Genomic DNA, 16,358 nt, shown 5'->3' on the forward strand with positions numbered 1-16,358 from the left:
CTGGCTTAACAAGTTTAGGAAAGGGACAACATGAATGCAAAAGTAGCCATACACATGGGATAGTCAGCTGGACTTCATTCAAATTCTCGAATAAATTCAATCTGAAACTAAAACATTTATATGATATTGTCTGAATCTACTGTATACATCCTCTGTCAAATAAATACAGAGATATTTTTCCTCATGTTTACTAGATAATGAGATCTCGTTTGTAAGTTTCACAGCATATCATATTGCAAGTCAAGTCATAAGTTAAAAATCTATCAAAATTCTTCAAATATTGTACCATATTATGCTACAGTATAAGGGCATCAAATATATTGTTTACCCAAGATTCTATACTCAATAAATTTGAGTACTGGTTTACAAAACTAGGAATCATCCACTCAAACTGGTAATACAGCTTTACATCTATTTAAGGCTACTTTTTTCAAATACTGTGTTGTTATATAGTGTAATTAACGTCTCACCAGCAATGGCTCGTATCTGAAGTTTTACAGTAATTGAACATCCTTGCACCTAACTGGTACTTAAATAAATCCTATGTCTGATAACCATATATCTGGTGCAGTTAACAAGATAATCTATCTGAATACATAGTTCAGCTATCCTGTATCTAGAAGTTACCTAGTGTAAAGTATGAAAATTACACTAGGAAAACCCCCAGTACAGTACAACATATACGAAATTGCTACGATAGGCAAGGACTTTCTACAAAAACTGTTCCATACAAAATTCAATGATGAAATTTGATTACAGTGCAGTACTATTATCAATTATTTCTAGCTTAAAGGCACTGACATTCAAAAAAATACCAACATTCATTGTCTTGTGTATTCACATAAATGGCAGCTGTGTCAAAGGCTACAAAAAATGTATATGAAACTGAGCAAGTAGATTTTAGGCCAGATCCTAAATTATTAATCAACAATACATAGCCCTTATGTTATACAGCCACTATTCTGTGAATGCATGCTCATGCTCCCATGCACTCATCCTGTCTTATACAGGCAAGAACAAAACTGCACCTACACATTTATGCACCAAACTGCAATTAGATCTACTGTATATCATAATGGAATACACTGTAATTAGACATAGTTATTAGATCTCATACAGTGCTAATGTACAAATGTTACTTTATCAGATATGTTTAAAAAACTATATATCTCTATGTATAATTATTAAGTATTTCATTCAACAAAAAATTCACTAGGATTCTTAAACTGACAGACGATTACTGATTTCAACAAATAACAATTCTAACAGCAAAATACTATGCTTAGTTTTCCCAATCAATATTTTCTGAATATCAGAATATTTATCAAAACATAGTTACAGTAAATCACTGCAGACCACACAGCTGGATTCACTTGATATATCTCTTTACCAAGACATGCTATTAACTACAACTATCATTATCCATTTAACAGTTCACTCCAATCAAAGCTTTATCCACACAATTTAACCTAAATGATATATGTTTTTACTCCGACACAAACTCATTTCACCTTTAAATTTAAGCTCTATGTATTCACCTTGCTAATTCCATGATCTTTTTGTAAAACATCTGCTTCTACGACTTTCAATAGGCTAAATGTTTCTCGCATTCTATATCTTTCAATATGCAGCACTGATCTCCATAATCCTCAGTGCTGTTTCTACTGATTTGAGACTTAAGTAATCTTCATCATTCTGGCATTCTTACATGTTTTCATGTCCCGAATCCCATTCAATTCTCACAACTTTTGTCTTGCTGACATGTCATTTCAATACATTACGACTTCTTTAATTCAGTTATCAATTCCTTGTCTTTGCTGAAGATCTAGCCTAGACACTAATAGCCTCACTGTCATTCATACTGTATACATATACAATAAAAAGAAATAATCTATTTAGCTTCACAGAATTAACAATTAAATACATCAATCAGTGTGATAACCAAACTATAAAATCATATTCAAGACACATATTCTACTATAAAAAGTGACATCACCAAAACTTGTCTTTACTATCTATTAAAATTATGATATTTGTGGATTTGCAACATAAAACATCACAGATTTTTACATACTAGCATGAAACCTTTCATAACAAAAAGGACAATCTTTAATATCTTTTTATCATCTGGGTCATACATCTACTTGAAGTTACTCTTTTGTATCAAAGTAAGAGTCTGTTTATCCACAAAGATGGAAACACTTCTGGTAAATATGAATGTATACATATAAAGAGAATGTACCGAGACATCAATACTGTGTTCAACTAAATTTCTTATTATAAAAGATGCTGCTGCAAAACTGACGAGCCCATACATGAGGCATGTACTATCTAGAAAACCTGCAGTAATACTGGCAAAATGACTATTTATACTGTATGAGAGGTAGAATGTGCAGGAAGGAAGAGGACAAGTATGTTAGTACTGAGTTTGAACATGAGTGGTTTTGTACATTTGAAGAACTTTTCAAAAAGGACAGAATTTTTGGAAGGAAATTTCTACACTGCTGGAATGTTCATGGTACTGCACAAGTCAACTTTGAGCTTCTGAAAAAAAATTGGGGGGTTACTAGAATCCTATGCCCTTCATCCATATAGTTTCACTAAAGAGCTAATAAAGCCATATGGCTGACATTAAAGAGATGGGAAAAAACATATGACAAAAACTGACAGTCTTTCTTATTACACAAAGAAACATATATTCAATGTGTCCTAATAGGCAGTGTGATAAAACTACTTAAGAAAGCTACAATTATCATCTGCTAAAGATGCAGCCCCATGTCCTATCCATGATGTCACTCTGCCACATCGCCTCAAAAAGTTATCATAGGGTTAGCCAAGTTCTGAGGAAGGTGGGATGGGTGAAAAGTAAGCGAAGATTCTAAGGTTGAGGTGGGTGTGAGATGGGTGAAAAGCAGGTGAAGCTTCCAATTAAGAAAAAAAAATCACAAATTTAAAGATGACTTTATCTTAATTTTGAGCAAATCCTTCACTTGTCCTTACACCACATAATAGTAGTGCAGTAAACTAAAAATGGAGGTGGCTTTACCTTGCAAGAGAACACTTAAGAGGTATCCAGCACCAGAACAAGTATCTCAAGCCATGTCTCTTAAACATCACCATCCACATAATTCTCCTCTCAACCAAGTATTAACAAAGCACTCTTTCCCAAAAACTGTTCTATCCAAAATAAAGCAGCTTAACAGCAAGCCAAAAACTGCTATGGGGTAAAAATTTAACATCTGGCATACAATGAAAAACAAACTTTGTATGGGCAACAGTTTTACCCATGACAGCACTTAAAGATATTAATTTGAGCAAAGACAGGCCAATGCAGTCCTTCTTGGAGCAACCCATCCATGTCTTTGCCCCAAGAACCAAATTCTTTAGTTTGGCAAATTTTCAAAAACAAATGTGAGAAAACAAAGACCTTGGAGACTGTGCAGTAGCCTTTAACCCTTTAGATATAGCAATAGCTCTTTGAACAGATCCTTTAAGTTATTAATTCACAACTAGAAATGAAAGCTTTAATTAATTGTTTTTTAAAATGATATGACCAATATGTGTATGTGGGTTGGGTGGGCCATTCTCTTGTCTGTTTCCTTGCACTACCTCACTAACGCGGGAGACAGTGACAAAGTATAATAAATAAATAAATAAATATATATATATATATATATATATATATATATATATATATATATATATATATATATATATATATATATATTTTTTTTTTTTTTTTTTTTTTTTTTTTATACTTTGTCGCTGTCTCCCGCGTTTGCGAGGTAGCGCAAGGAAACAGACGAAAGAAATGGCCCAACCCCCCCCCATACACATGTACATACACACGTCCACACACGCAAATATACATACCTACACAGCTTTCCATGGTTTACCCCAGACGCTTCACATGCCTTGATTCACTCCACTGACAGCACGTCAACCCTGGTATACCACATCGCTCCAATTCACTCTATTCCTTGCCCTCCTTTCACCCTCCTGCATGTTCAGGCCCTGATCATACAAAATCTTTTTCACTCCATCTTTCCACCTCCAATTTGGTCTCCCTCTTCTCCTCGTTCCCTCCACCTCCGACACATATATCCTCTTGGTCAATCTTTCCTCACTCATTCTCTCCATGTGCCCAAACCACTTCAAAACACCCTCTTCTGCTCTCTCAACCACGCTCTTTTTATTTCCACACATCTCTCTTACCCTTACGTTACTCACTCGATCAAACCACCTCACACCACACATTGTCCTCAAACATCTCATTTCCAGCACATCCATCCTCCTGCGCACAACTCTATCCATAGCCCACGCCTCACAACCATACAACATTGTTGGAACCACTATTCCTTCAAACATACCCATTTTTGCTTTCCGAGATAATGTTCTCGACTTCCACACATTCTTCAAGGCCCCCAGAATTTTCGCCCCCTCCCCCACCCTATGATCCACTTCCGCTTCCATGGTTCCATCCGCTGCCAGATCCACTCCCAGATATCTAAAACACTTCACTTCCTCCAGTTTTTCTCCATTCAAACTCACCTCCCAATTGACTTGACCCTCAACCCTACTGTACCTAATAACCTTGCTCTTATTCACATTTACACACACACATATATATATATATATATATATATATATATATATATATATATATATATATATATATATATATATGGTAAATTATATGGGAGGGTATTGATCGAGAGGGTGAAGGCATGTACAGAGCATCAGATTGGGGAAGAGCAGTGCGGTTTCAGAAGTGGTAGAGGATGTGTGGATCAGGTGTTTGCTTTGAAGAATGTATGTGAGAAATACTTAGAAAAGCAAATGGATTTGTATGTAGCATTTATGGATCTGGAGAAGGCATATGATAGAGTTGATAGAGATGCTCTGTGGAAGGTATTAAGAATATATGGTGTGGGAGGCAAGTTGTTAGAAGCAGTGAAAAGTTTTTATCGAGGATGTAAGGCATGTGTACGTGTAGGAAGAGAGGAAAGTGATTGGTTCTCAGTGAATGTAGGTTTGCGGCAGGGGTGTGTGATGTCTCCATGGTTGTTTAATTTGTTTATGGATGGGGTTGTAAGGGAGGTAAATGCAAGAGTCCTGGAAAGAGGGGCAAGTATGAAGTCTGTTGGGGATGAGAGAGCTTGGGAAGTGAGTCAGTTGTTGTTCGCTGATGATACAGCGCTGGTGGCTGATTCATGTGAGAAACTGCAGAAGTTGGTGACTGAGTTTGGTAAAGTGTGTGGAAGAAGAAAGTTGAGAGTAAATGTGAATAAGAGCAAGGTTATTAGGTACAGTAGGGGTGAGGGTCAAGTCAATTGGGAGGTGAGTTTGAATGGAGAAAAACTGGAGGAAGTGAAGTGTTTTAGATATCTGGGAGTGGATCTGTCAGCGGATGGAACCATGGAAGCGGAAGTGGATCATAGGGTGGGGGAGGGGGCGAAAATTTTGGGAGCCTTGAAAAATGTGTGGAAGTCGAGAACATTATCTCGGAAAGCGAAAATGGGTATGTTTGAGGGAATAGTGGTTCCAACAATGTTGTATGGTTGCGAGGCGTGGGCTATGGATAGAGGTGTGCGCAGGAGGATGGATGTGCTGGAAATGAGATGTTTGAGGACAATGTGTGGTGTGAGGTGGTTTGATCGAGTAAGTAACGTAAGGGTAAGAGAGATGTGTGGAAATAAAAAGAGCGTGGTTGAGAGAGCAGAAGAGGGTGTTTTGAAATGGTTTGGGCACATGGAGAGAATGAGTGAGGAGAGATTGACCAAGAGGATATATGTGTCGGAGGTGGAGGGAACGAGGAGAAGAGGGAGACCAAATTGGAGGTGGAAAGATGGAGTGAAAAAGATTTTGTGTGATCGGGGCCTGAACATGCAGGAGGGTGAAAGGAGGGCAAGGAATAGAGTGAATTGGAGTCATGTGGTATACAGGGGTTGACGTGCTGTCAGTGGATTGAATCAAGGCATGTGAAGCGTCTGGGGTAAACCATGGAAAGCTGTGTAGGTATGTATATTTGCGTGTGTGGACGTGTGTATGTACATGTGTATGGGGGGGGGGGGAGGTTGGGCCATTTCTTTCGTCTGTTTCCTTGCGCTACCTCGCAAACGCGGGAGACAGCGACAAAGTATAAAAAAAAAAAAAAAAAAAAAATATATATATATATATATATATATATATATATGCTTCAATACTCTTTATTGACAAGTACCACTACCCCTAACAAATATAATATCTAACGACTAAAGTGCTTACAGCAGCTAACAATTGTAGCTGGTACTTTTAAACATAAACATAATAAGTTATGAAATGTGGACAAATTCTGGGTGCTTTGTTTAAGCTGATAAAGGTAATAACATGAATTTGAAAATCTGGTGACAAACTTTCATATCAGGAAAGTCCAAATCTAAGGTTCTGAGTTAAGGACAGTGTCAAAAGGTGTCCCCCAAACTGACTGAAACCATCCATGCATCTTTGAAAAATTTTTTTTGCAACACCCAGTATGATACACTGAAATGCATATCCCCAAACATTATGAGATATTGCAGTCCCTCCTACTACTAAAAGTTTCCTGACATAGGAAGATACGCAGCATTGGTGACAGAACCATATAATATCTGAAGACTGCTTTTCACATTATCGGTGGACCTCTAGAGTTCCATCAAAAACGGTCAAATGTACAGAATAATCCATCATAAGTATCTTCATGTATGCAAATAGAACGCATATGGATGCAAATGGTATTTGCTAAGATGTGTTTTGCCCATACCTGTTTGTCTCTGAACAGGTGGGTATGTGGAACATAAATGATACTTGTTTTAAAGTGACTGACATGGCAAGGGAAAAACATACCCAAATCAAAGGCCATTTCAAATGAAAGAAAATGATAAGTGGAAGGAATCATGGTCGTGTAAGTCTCATCACAATGATTCATATAAGAACCTGTTCACACTGTAAATGTAGAAAGGTCAGCATGGACACTAACTCCTCTACCTGACATTCTGTACAACCCATTCACCATGGAAACATCTGCTAAGCCAATCTGACATGAAAAGATGTTCGTACTTCAGGCTGCTGCATGTCACAACAATGTATGCTACTTCAAAAAGTGTCCTACACAAGGTTTATATGTCAAGAGTGTCCAAGTAATTACTGCCTAACCACATGAGCAAAGATGTACCAGCAAGTGGTGAAAACTATCATCACTGACTTGAACAATACAAAGGACAACATGCTGGCATAAAAAGGTTGAGGTGGGGAAATGTGGAAGCACACATCATGGGAAGGACATGAGGACTGATTAGAAGGTGAATTTTTGTGAAGTTCTATCACCTCTCCTTCAGGAAACATTACATTTATGCTATTCTGATTCATTAAGTGTGACTGCACCACTTTTTTTGTCATGGGTTTTTCTATCTTGCTGACATCAGTCACATGAATTTGACAGCATTACAAAAGAGCAACATGGCTGATTGGCAAACAAGATATTTGCTGAAGAATAAGGATTAAAATGATGCTGTTTAAAAGACTGCAAGCCATTAGACAAGTGTATGTGGAAAAATATAATTCAGGCAACCTTGTAGAACATACACAGTACTTATGATTAGTTACCTACAGAACAGATATGAAGAACAAAAGCTGCAGATATCTACACTAAAACTTAAATAGCAAATTATAAAATCTGATCGACACTTAAAAACTAAAGTGCCCAGCAATGGTACATGCAACAATAATAACACCTTGATAACTCTTCCCAAAAGCCAAGATCTATCCCAAGTCCTGCAATCCTAAGCCATTTCAATTCTATGTGCAATGCATACCATGCCGGAACTCCATTTTTGGGGTTCCTGCAGAAGTTGAGGAGCTTTCCACTCCACTCTTTTGTGGCACCTGCAGAAGCTGAGGGCTTTTCACTCCATGAGAGCCCAACAAATTCCCCCATCTGCTTGGTGTGAAGCCCCATAAAAGGGGTCATGGGGTTATATAACTAATCATCAATCATGACAATCCACTACTTTATGACTTAGTAGCTAGCTTGAAGTCCCCATAATGATATTACTATACCAAGTGTATGAAAGGTAACTGCAAGTGTACACATACATCATTTACAAAAGATTGGGAGAATAACTGAGGAAAGTGGTGATAACAGAAAATGAAAATTCTAAAGGCATTAAACAAATACAACAGTAAGTTATAAATATCGTGTCTCCTGATGAATATCTGCAAAGAAGAAAGCTTGTACATTACAAAATACACAAAGACATATCATAGGACTATACATATAAGGTATCATAAACAGGCATGAAACTAAGATCATGTAAGTATGTCTGTGATGTTTCTGCTCAAGTTCCACTTATACATTTCCAAAATAAGCTTTACAATCTATGATTGTTACAGTTGAAGGGAAATGTTTCACTGCCCATTTGTACATGAGACAGATATTAAAAAAGTGTCAATACTGCACATTTTCTCTTAATACTTGAGTAGCACCACAGAAGTGTATAGTGCATGGTTAACTGGACTGTACTCTACCATTGGTCCCTTCAGCTTCTGGTACTCACTTAAGAGGATGCCTAAATACGTTTACTGCTCTAAATGAAGAAAAATATCAGATCTCACAATCAGCTATTTTCTGGGCCTATCATCCCAATGTATCTACTGTATCTATCTATATATAGTTTATAAAAAAACATAAAAGGTTGAAAAAATAAAACAATGACATTATTATCATCAGTAAGACAAATCTGTTAATTGCGTACTCAGGCATGTATGATAACTTGTAATTTATTCATTTATGTGCTTTGTAAATGTATATTCTGACAATGAACACTCTATTTTATATTTCTCTTCAATAAAGGGAAGGTAGTCATATATCTGTATATGAAAATTTTGATAGTTTCCATTAAATTGGACTGCTGTTCTCAAATGGGTGTCATTGTATGAATGTAATGTTTGTAAACAAGATACTCATCCTCCACATATGACAGCCATACTCATATCATTGTTATGAAACTACTATCAAGCTGCAGGATTCATCAGAATGATTAAGGTTTAGTCCATGTGTAAGTCATTCTCATACAACAAAGGCATAATTTTACACTGTACTGTATTAACATGACAAAAAAATATCAGTTTGCAAAATTCTAAAATGTGAAATCAAAATGAAAGCAGGAACTGCCAAAATATGTTTTAAGCTATGCGATTCCTGTAGTGAAAGATCATCATCTTTTCACATTCTGTAACATCAATAATCATTCTATCCATCATCTTAATAATTAATAAATTTCTAAGTTATATTGATGCCATCTGTAATCATATAAAAACAAAAACATACATTCAAAATGTTATCACTCAAACATTATAGCCCTTGCATACAAAATGATCCCCTACGTTGGCATCCTGTGATATTACCAGAAGCTGAAGGGGCAAAATCAGGAATTACAAACAAACAAATTTCAAATGCTTGGATGAAGTAGAAACAATAAAAAAAGATTCTACATTTTCCAATCTGCCTTTGTGAATGAGTAGGTTTAAAAATGTTTCCCTTCCTGAAATACTAAAACAGATATATTTAACTCAGTCAATGCTTACATAAATTTACCCTTTCTAAGTTCTATAAAGTACAATACTTCAGTCACACTTACTATGGTATATATTCCTTATTGCTAAGTATAAAAACTAAAAAGAGAAATGTAGCAAAAGTATAATGTATATCATTATCTTCTGTTCTGTCTCTCCCTAGTTACTAGCTTATACCAAGCTGGGTTTTGATGGTCTTGAAGAGCTTCCCTCACTAGCTCATCTGGAGAGGGACAATCAAACTTGAATATGTGAAAGGGAACATATATAGTCTTTTCAGTAGGTCGTTTAACTCTAGGAGTGTGAGGTATCATTACCATCACTCTGCCAAATGAAGATGGTGAGTGTTTGCACAATGATAAATCACATTCAAACTGACTTGGTTCTATGTCTATTGAGATATCGTTAGTTGTCTTATCTTCAAAAACTTCTACACGATTTTCAGGAGGTTTCATGAGGGCAGCTTGTAAATCAATATCAAGACTCATGTCTTCTTCCTCATCATCCAATTTCAATACCCTATCAATGTCTTTCTTCTCAAGAGGATTGTTGACAGAAATATAATGATAAAACAATGGGTCATGAGAGGCTTCTGTTTCACAGGGCTTCTGCAATGTAAAAGGTGTGTGTTGGTATGGTAGCATACTTGGTTCTGGAAGATGAGTAGGCTGGTGTAGCACACTAGGTAGGGATGACATGTTTGGTTGGGGAAGCAAGCCATGTTGACTGGGAAAACCAGGTTGGGGAAGTAAACTAGGTAGGGGTGACAGACTAGGATGAGGTAGTAGTCCAAGTGAGGAAGATAAACCAGGTGGCGGTGGCAGACCAGGAGGAGGTGGCAAACCTGGCGGAGGTGGCAGACCAGGGGGTAGTGAAAGACCAGGTGGAGGTGGCAGACCAGGTGGAGGTGAGAGACCTGGTGGGAGCTGAAGTCCTGGTAATGGCTGCATGACATGAGAATTTTGTGACAATTGAACAGGGAAAACAACTTTTTCGCTATGCTGTTCTTTATCTTTATCTAAAGAGGACTGGGTTGACTTAGAAGTTTCCAAGAATGAGGAGGCCATGGATGATATACTGGGGCTATAGCTGTACAGTGGTGAAATTACTAAGGGCGTACTACCAAGCCCAGAATTACTCAATTTACTCAAAGATGCTGTGGGAGCTGTTAAACCAGACTCAGATTTCATCATGTGTGCTGCTGCAAGTGAAGACAAAGTAGGTCCTGAAGTCTTCATGTGCACTACTGGGGCAGATGAAGAACTGGACTCAAAATTCATCATGTGCACAGTTGCAAGTGATGATAAACTGGGAGTAGAGTCTTCAATGCATGCTGCTGTAACAGGTGACATGCTGGAACCTGAATCCTTTATGTGTGCTGCAGCAAGTGATGACAAACTAGGTCCTGAGTTCTTCACACTTGTCGGAAGAGATGAAAAACTAGAATCAGAGTTCTTCAACTGTGCTGTTACAAGTGATGGCAATCTAGAATCTGAGTTTTCCACATCTTTTGGGAGAGATGATGAACTGGACCCTGAGTCCCTAATATGTGCTGCTGCAAGTGATGATAAACTTGGTCCTGAATTCTTTACCACTGTTGAAGGAGTTGACAAACTAGAATCAGAGTTCTTTGAGTGTGCTGTCACAAGTGATGGCAAACTTGAAGCTAAGTGTTTTACATCTGTGGTTGGAAGAGATGATAAAGAGGACCCTGAGTCCTGGATGTGTGCTGCTGCAAGTGATGACAAACTAGGTCCTACTATCTTCACTGCTGTTGTAGGAAGAGATGACAAACTAGAATCAGAGTTCTTAGGAAAAGATGACAAACTAGAATCAGAGTTCTCAAAGTGTGCTGTCACAAGTGATGGCAAACTGGACCCACAATCCATCACGTCTGCAGTTGCACATGGAGGCATACTGAGTACTGGATTAAAATCAGCTGTTGGGAAAGATGACAAATTGGACTCACAATCCTTTGTGGCTGCTGCTGCAAGTGATGACAAAGTAGGTCCAGACTTCTTATCTGTGACTGGAACAGATGGAAAATTTGAATCAGGGCTCTTCATGTGTGCTGCTGCAAGTGATGACAAACTTAGGTGTGAATTTTTCCCAGCAGTAGGTAGACATGATGTACCAAGTCCCATATTCTTCATTTCACTGGATGGAAATGATGTCAAACTGGACTCATAACTTTGTATGTGTGTTGATGGAAGGGATGACAAACTGCTTTCAGAGTTTTTCATATGTGCAATTGCAAGTGATGATAAAGTGGGTTCAGAGTTTTCCAAACCAGCTTTTGGAAAACCTACCAAATCAGATTTGGAGTTCTTCATGTGTGCTGCTGCAAGTGAAGACAAACTGGGTCCAAAGTTTTGTCTTTCTGTTGCTGCAAATGATAATTTGGGTCCTACATTCCTTCCAACTTCCTCTGTACGAAGAGATGTCAGACTGGATACAGAGCTCTCATCATATGTTGCTGCAAGCAATGGTAGGCTGGGATCCGAGTTCCCAAAGCCTGCTGCTGGAAGAGGTGGTGAACTGGTTCCATATTGGTCTAAAACTGAAACTGGGTATGTAAATGACATCGGAGCTGAGTTTTCCTGGTTTAGAGTTTTAAAAGCTGATGAATTAGTTCCACTGGCCCCAACATTAGAAAGGGATGGGGATGAAAAATGTGATGAAGTTGATGATTGTAAAGAAACTGGGACTGTTAACTTGGGCACCGAAATTTTTTGCTGTGAACTGGCAAGAGATGACAAAGTGAACTTTGTATTTGGATAAGAAGTTGCAAAGGGTGGTGTCTTTGAGAGTAAACATGAAGAGGTGGGGCTTGCTTGTGAATCACCTGTATGTAATGTGGATGACAGTGGCACACCAGGAGCTTGTGAACTATCTTTATGTAATGAAGCTGATGCTGGAACAGCAACAGCATTTGAAACAAGTGTATGTAATGAAGCTGATGGTGACACACTAAGAGCCTGTGAATCACCAGCATGTAGTGAAGCTGATGGAGACACAATAGGAGCTCCTGCATTACCTGTATGTAATGAAGCTGATAAGGACACACTGGGAGTTTGTAATGATGTGGATGGTGACATACTTTGAGCTTGTGAATCACCTGTATGTAATGATGCTGAACATGACACACCAGGAGCCAGTGAGTCAGATACAGACATCAACACACTGGAAACTTGAGTCACTGGTTCAGATACATGCAATGAATCTTCACAGTTTTTCTCCAAATCAAGATCAAATAAGTCCGTTATTATATCTTGACTATCCTCACTGATGTCTTGCCCTGAATCTCCAAGTATTTCTTGACTATCACCACTGATTGTGAGAGAGTCTCCACTACACTGACTTTCATTTCTGGTGCGAGTCAAGGCTACAGCTTCTGCATGCAGTTTCTTTTTTGCTGTTCTTTTCTGAAGAATTTCGGTGTGCCACTCTTTCACCATTTTATGCAATAAGGGCCTTTCATGAACATTCTTGTCAAAAAATAAGACTGACTCACAACAAAATGAATCTGGTAATCGGTACTGAATGGCAATTCTCCCCTCTGGTATTCCATGACAGCCAATTATTGCCAAGCAATCCAACAGTAAATAGTTTCATGAAGAAGCATTCATTCATCCATCATCCAAGATGTTAATTCCATGTGCAAAGATGAGTTCATGATATGGAAAGAAAAAAGAGGAGATCTTGTTAGAAAATATACATGTAAATATTAAGAATATCATACAATAATGTAAGGTGAAAGTCCCATTGCTTGTTTTCTTTATTTCACCACAAGTATGTGCTGTAGAAGCATCTGAAATGTGTCACAAACTTTGAAAAATGAAGCCAACATGCAACTCCACCAATCATCAGTCATTACAGATATCTGAATATTCATCCACCCTTTCAATTTTCATTATTCCTTTTCTTCCAAATATACATGAAGAACAACTTACCTTATACCCAAGATATCAGAATCATGTCAACATTTCGGATGCACATCACAAAAAAGAAAAGAAAAACCCATCACAAAAAATATATTAATCAAGAACCTTGTTAAATAAGATGCAAAGAGATACTTTTACAGTTTAGGAGTGGTATATGAATGGAATAAACTGAAAGAGGATATATTAAATGTGGACTATGTAAAGAAGTTTAAAAGGCTGTAGGACAGTAAGAGAATGTTCAAGAGATGAGGTCCCACGAGTGTAAAACTCTTTTGCCACGCAGTAATAGTATGTAATTACATACAGATAATAGCAAACACATGTATGACACAAACACACACACACACAAACACGCATTCAATCAGATCCAAGAGTTTCAAAAATGTTTTGGATATATCTTGAACAGACCCCTATTTTGCAAGTGAGGAGAGAGGAATAAATATGGGAGAAAGAGTAAATCGAATATGAAACACAGATATGCCAAGCTGGAAGATCCTAAAAACAAGATTTCAGAGTAAGGGACCATGCAACTGCCTTTGACTAAATTCAAGGGTTCTTTCTAAAACAAAACAAAAATTGAAGAATGAGTGGACAAAGATCTACCCATATCTTTTATGTATGACTTAGGGCCAATACATATACTTACACATGGGTCGAGATGCTCGCACAGCAGATATCACAAATAACCAACAGTACAATAAAGGTTTAGCTATTGTAAATATCAGGACAGTTGGGCTGAAAATGCATTGTCACTGACTCACATTTGCAAATGTTGCTAGATTCATGATCAAAAGTAGCAAAAAAATATGAAAATGAAAACAGACTGAAAGGCAAGCTGAAATGCACTGACATTCAAATTATCATTTAATAGAAGCAGTATGAATGCATGCAAGAGACTTAATCAATGCAGTCATATGTAAAATGTCTGACACTGACTGCAATGATGTATGCTTTATAAGTGATGGTTAGTCACAATGCAGGAGATCTACAGCTCTTGGCAGGAAGGGAAGAGACTAAAGCTAATTCAAAGTTTCCTACTCAATGTGGGTCACTTGATATTTCTAGTAAAAAGCCACCACTTAACCTTGGAGTTCATGTATACTTCAATATCCTTTTCACACTAAACACTCTTGAGTTAATGTAAGTGCAAATCCATTTTGACAATAAATCTGAAAATAAGAAGCTGAATCTCAGTAGCCTAGGGATGTTAGGTGAGGTTTTTAATAGGTTCTGTTGATTTCTTAAAGTGTCCCAGCTACTTTCCAGTTAATTAAGACAATATTTTTCCTAAACTTTATAGTCCTCTTAACTATGAACTTATCATCATAAAATAAAATGACCCAAATCATTCTCCCTTCAACATTACTCTTTTCTGGCACAAATTCAATTAATCTACTCCCATGAATGGTTACTTCTAAACAAATTCATATGGATGAGAAACGGAAGCTTGCGATACTGAAAAGGGGGAAAAACTGAAAATAGCTTGCCACACACACTCCCAGCTTCAGTGGAACCATAATGGTGAGCATTTTGGTAAAGTTCCATTTTTGTGATGTTCACTTTACCATTTCTGGTATATGAGCGATAGTGATCCGTTGAGGTAGTTCAGAATTCATATAATGTCTCCGAAATGTTACAGCATGGCTGGAACAATTTTTCACTTTGCAATAACAAATACGGTGATAAGGGCGTTGGTTACAAAGATCATGAAAAGTAAGGTAAACATATGTAAAACTGGGTGAAACATCTGCAAAAAAAAAAAAAAAAAAAATAAAGGAAACCTCATGTAACTCCCTAAACAGCCAAAACAAACCTTAATTTTCAATGTTACAGACAACATATATCAACAATATATACTCCACATAAAACGAAGTTTTGGTCTCTTGTGCTTCCAGATGGTCAATGTTGTTTCACATGTATGCTACTCATCAAAGTACAAAAAAAAAGAAAAAAAATACAATCACAAAATTAGATCTTTTTCTAAAATGGGTTCATACGATTTTTACACTGGTAGTGTTAACTTCTCTTAGCGTGTCACACAAATAAATTAAATCACCCCAACATTTTCGCTGATTTTCATAACCATCAACAATAATGCCTATCATCTAAGAAAAAAAATATGCACTTAATCCCCACTCATGCTGTGGTACTATTATGCCAACCAACAGATAACGAAATAAACTCAGTCATATACGAAAGACAAAAGCACGGCACCCATAACCTACGTCCTGTACCTGTACCTTACCTTCATGTATAGCTTACCTGAGGCTGGTGCCACCCTCTTCAGCATACTTATATACCAATATAAGTTACTGGAAATCCAGATTCTTAAGTAATTATCTCTCCCCGAAGTCAGTATACCCTAGAGGTGACATTATCCGCAATCACTCGCTGGTGAAGGGCACATCGGCCAGGTATCGTATCACGGGTGGTAGACAACAGTATTCCACATGGTTTTGAGGGTAATTCACTCTCAAAAGCAAGTGTGACTTACCATTTGCACTGTAGTCGTTCATGTCAGCAGTTATCTCGGCCATGCTTGCAACTATTTACACCGTACCATCATAATACAACGTAGTGTTTATTGTTTACTATACCAGTCCCTTTCCACGTGGTGTCCGAATGCGTTGGCCAGGTACACAGGAAAATATCTATATCAATATCATTTTCTAACAACTTATCAAAGAAGGTACTGCTTTTCAAGTCAAATAGATTCAAATTACAGACATGGAGTGATATTTTTCTTCGTTGTAAATGTATGAAGTAAAAGTTAAAGTCATTTTCAACTGTAGAACATGTGGAGGTCAAAAGAACAAACAAATC

General features: G+C 37.4%; 1 protein-coding gene across 1 annotated transcript; it reads right to left on the reverse strand.

Annotated features, from left to right (window-relative positions):
• Positions 1 to 6,171: 6,171 nt before the first annotated feature.
• Positions 6,172 to 16,146, reverse strand: LOC139746632 (uncharacterized). Its single transcript, XM_071658050.1, has 2 exons — positions 16,030 to 16,146; positions 6,172 to 13,150 (listed from the first exon to the last, which is right to left on the reverse strand). Exons 1-2 carry the CDS (start codon positions 16,070 to 16,072, stop codon positions 9,729 to 9,731), a joined length of 3,465 nt encoding a protein of 1,154 aa, XP_071514151.1. The 5' UTR covers positions 16,073 to 16,146; the 3' UTR covers positions 6,172 to 9,728.
• Between the last annotated feature and the right edge of the window lie 212 nt (positions 16,147 to 16,358).

Source organism: Panulirus ornatus, chromosome 65 (assembly GCF_036320965.1).
Source record: "Panulirus ornatus isolate Po-2019 chromosome 65, ASM3632096v1, whole genome shotgun sequence".
Lineage (NCBI taxonomy): Eukaryota > Metazoa > Arthropoda > Malacostraca > Decapoda > Palinuridae > Panulirus > Panulirus ornatus.

Excerpts from the sequence above, each read along its gene's own strand:
- LOC139746632 (XM_071658050.1), bottom strand. The coding sequence starts at position 16,072 with ATGGCCGAGATAACTGCTGACATGAACGACTACAGTGCAAATG. Across the intron at positions 13,151-16,029 it reads GAACGACTACAGTGCAAATG|AGGGGAGAATTGCCATTCAG; the intron begins GTAAGTCACACT and ends ATGGAATACCAG.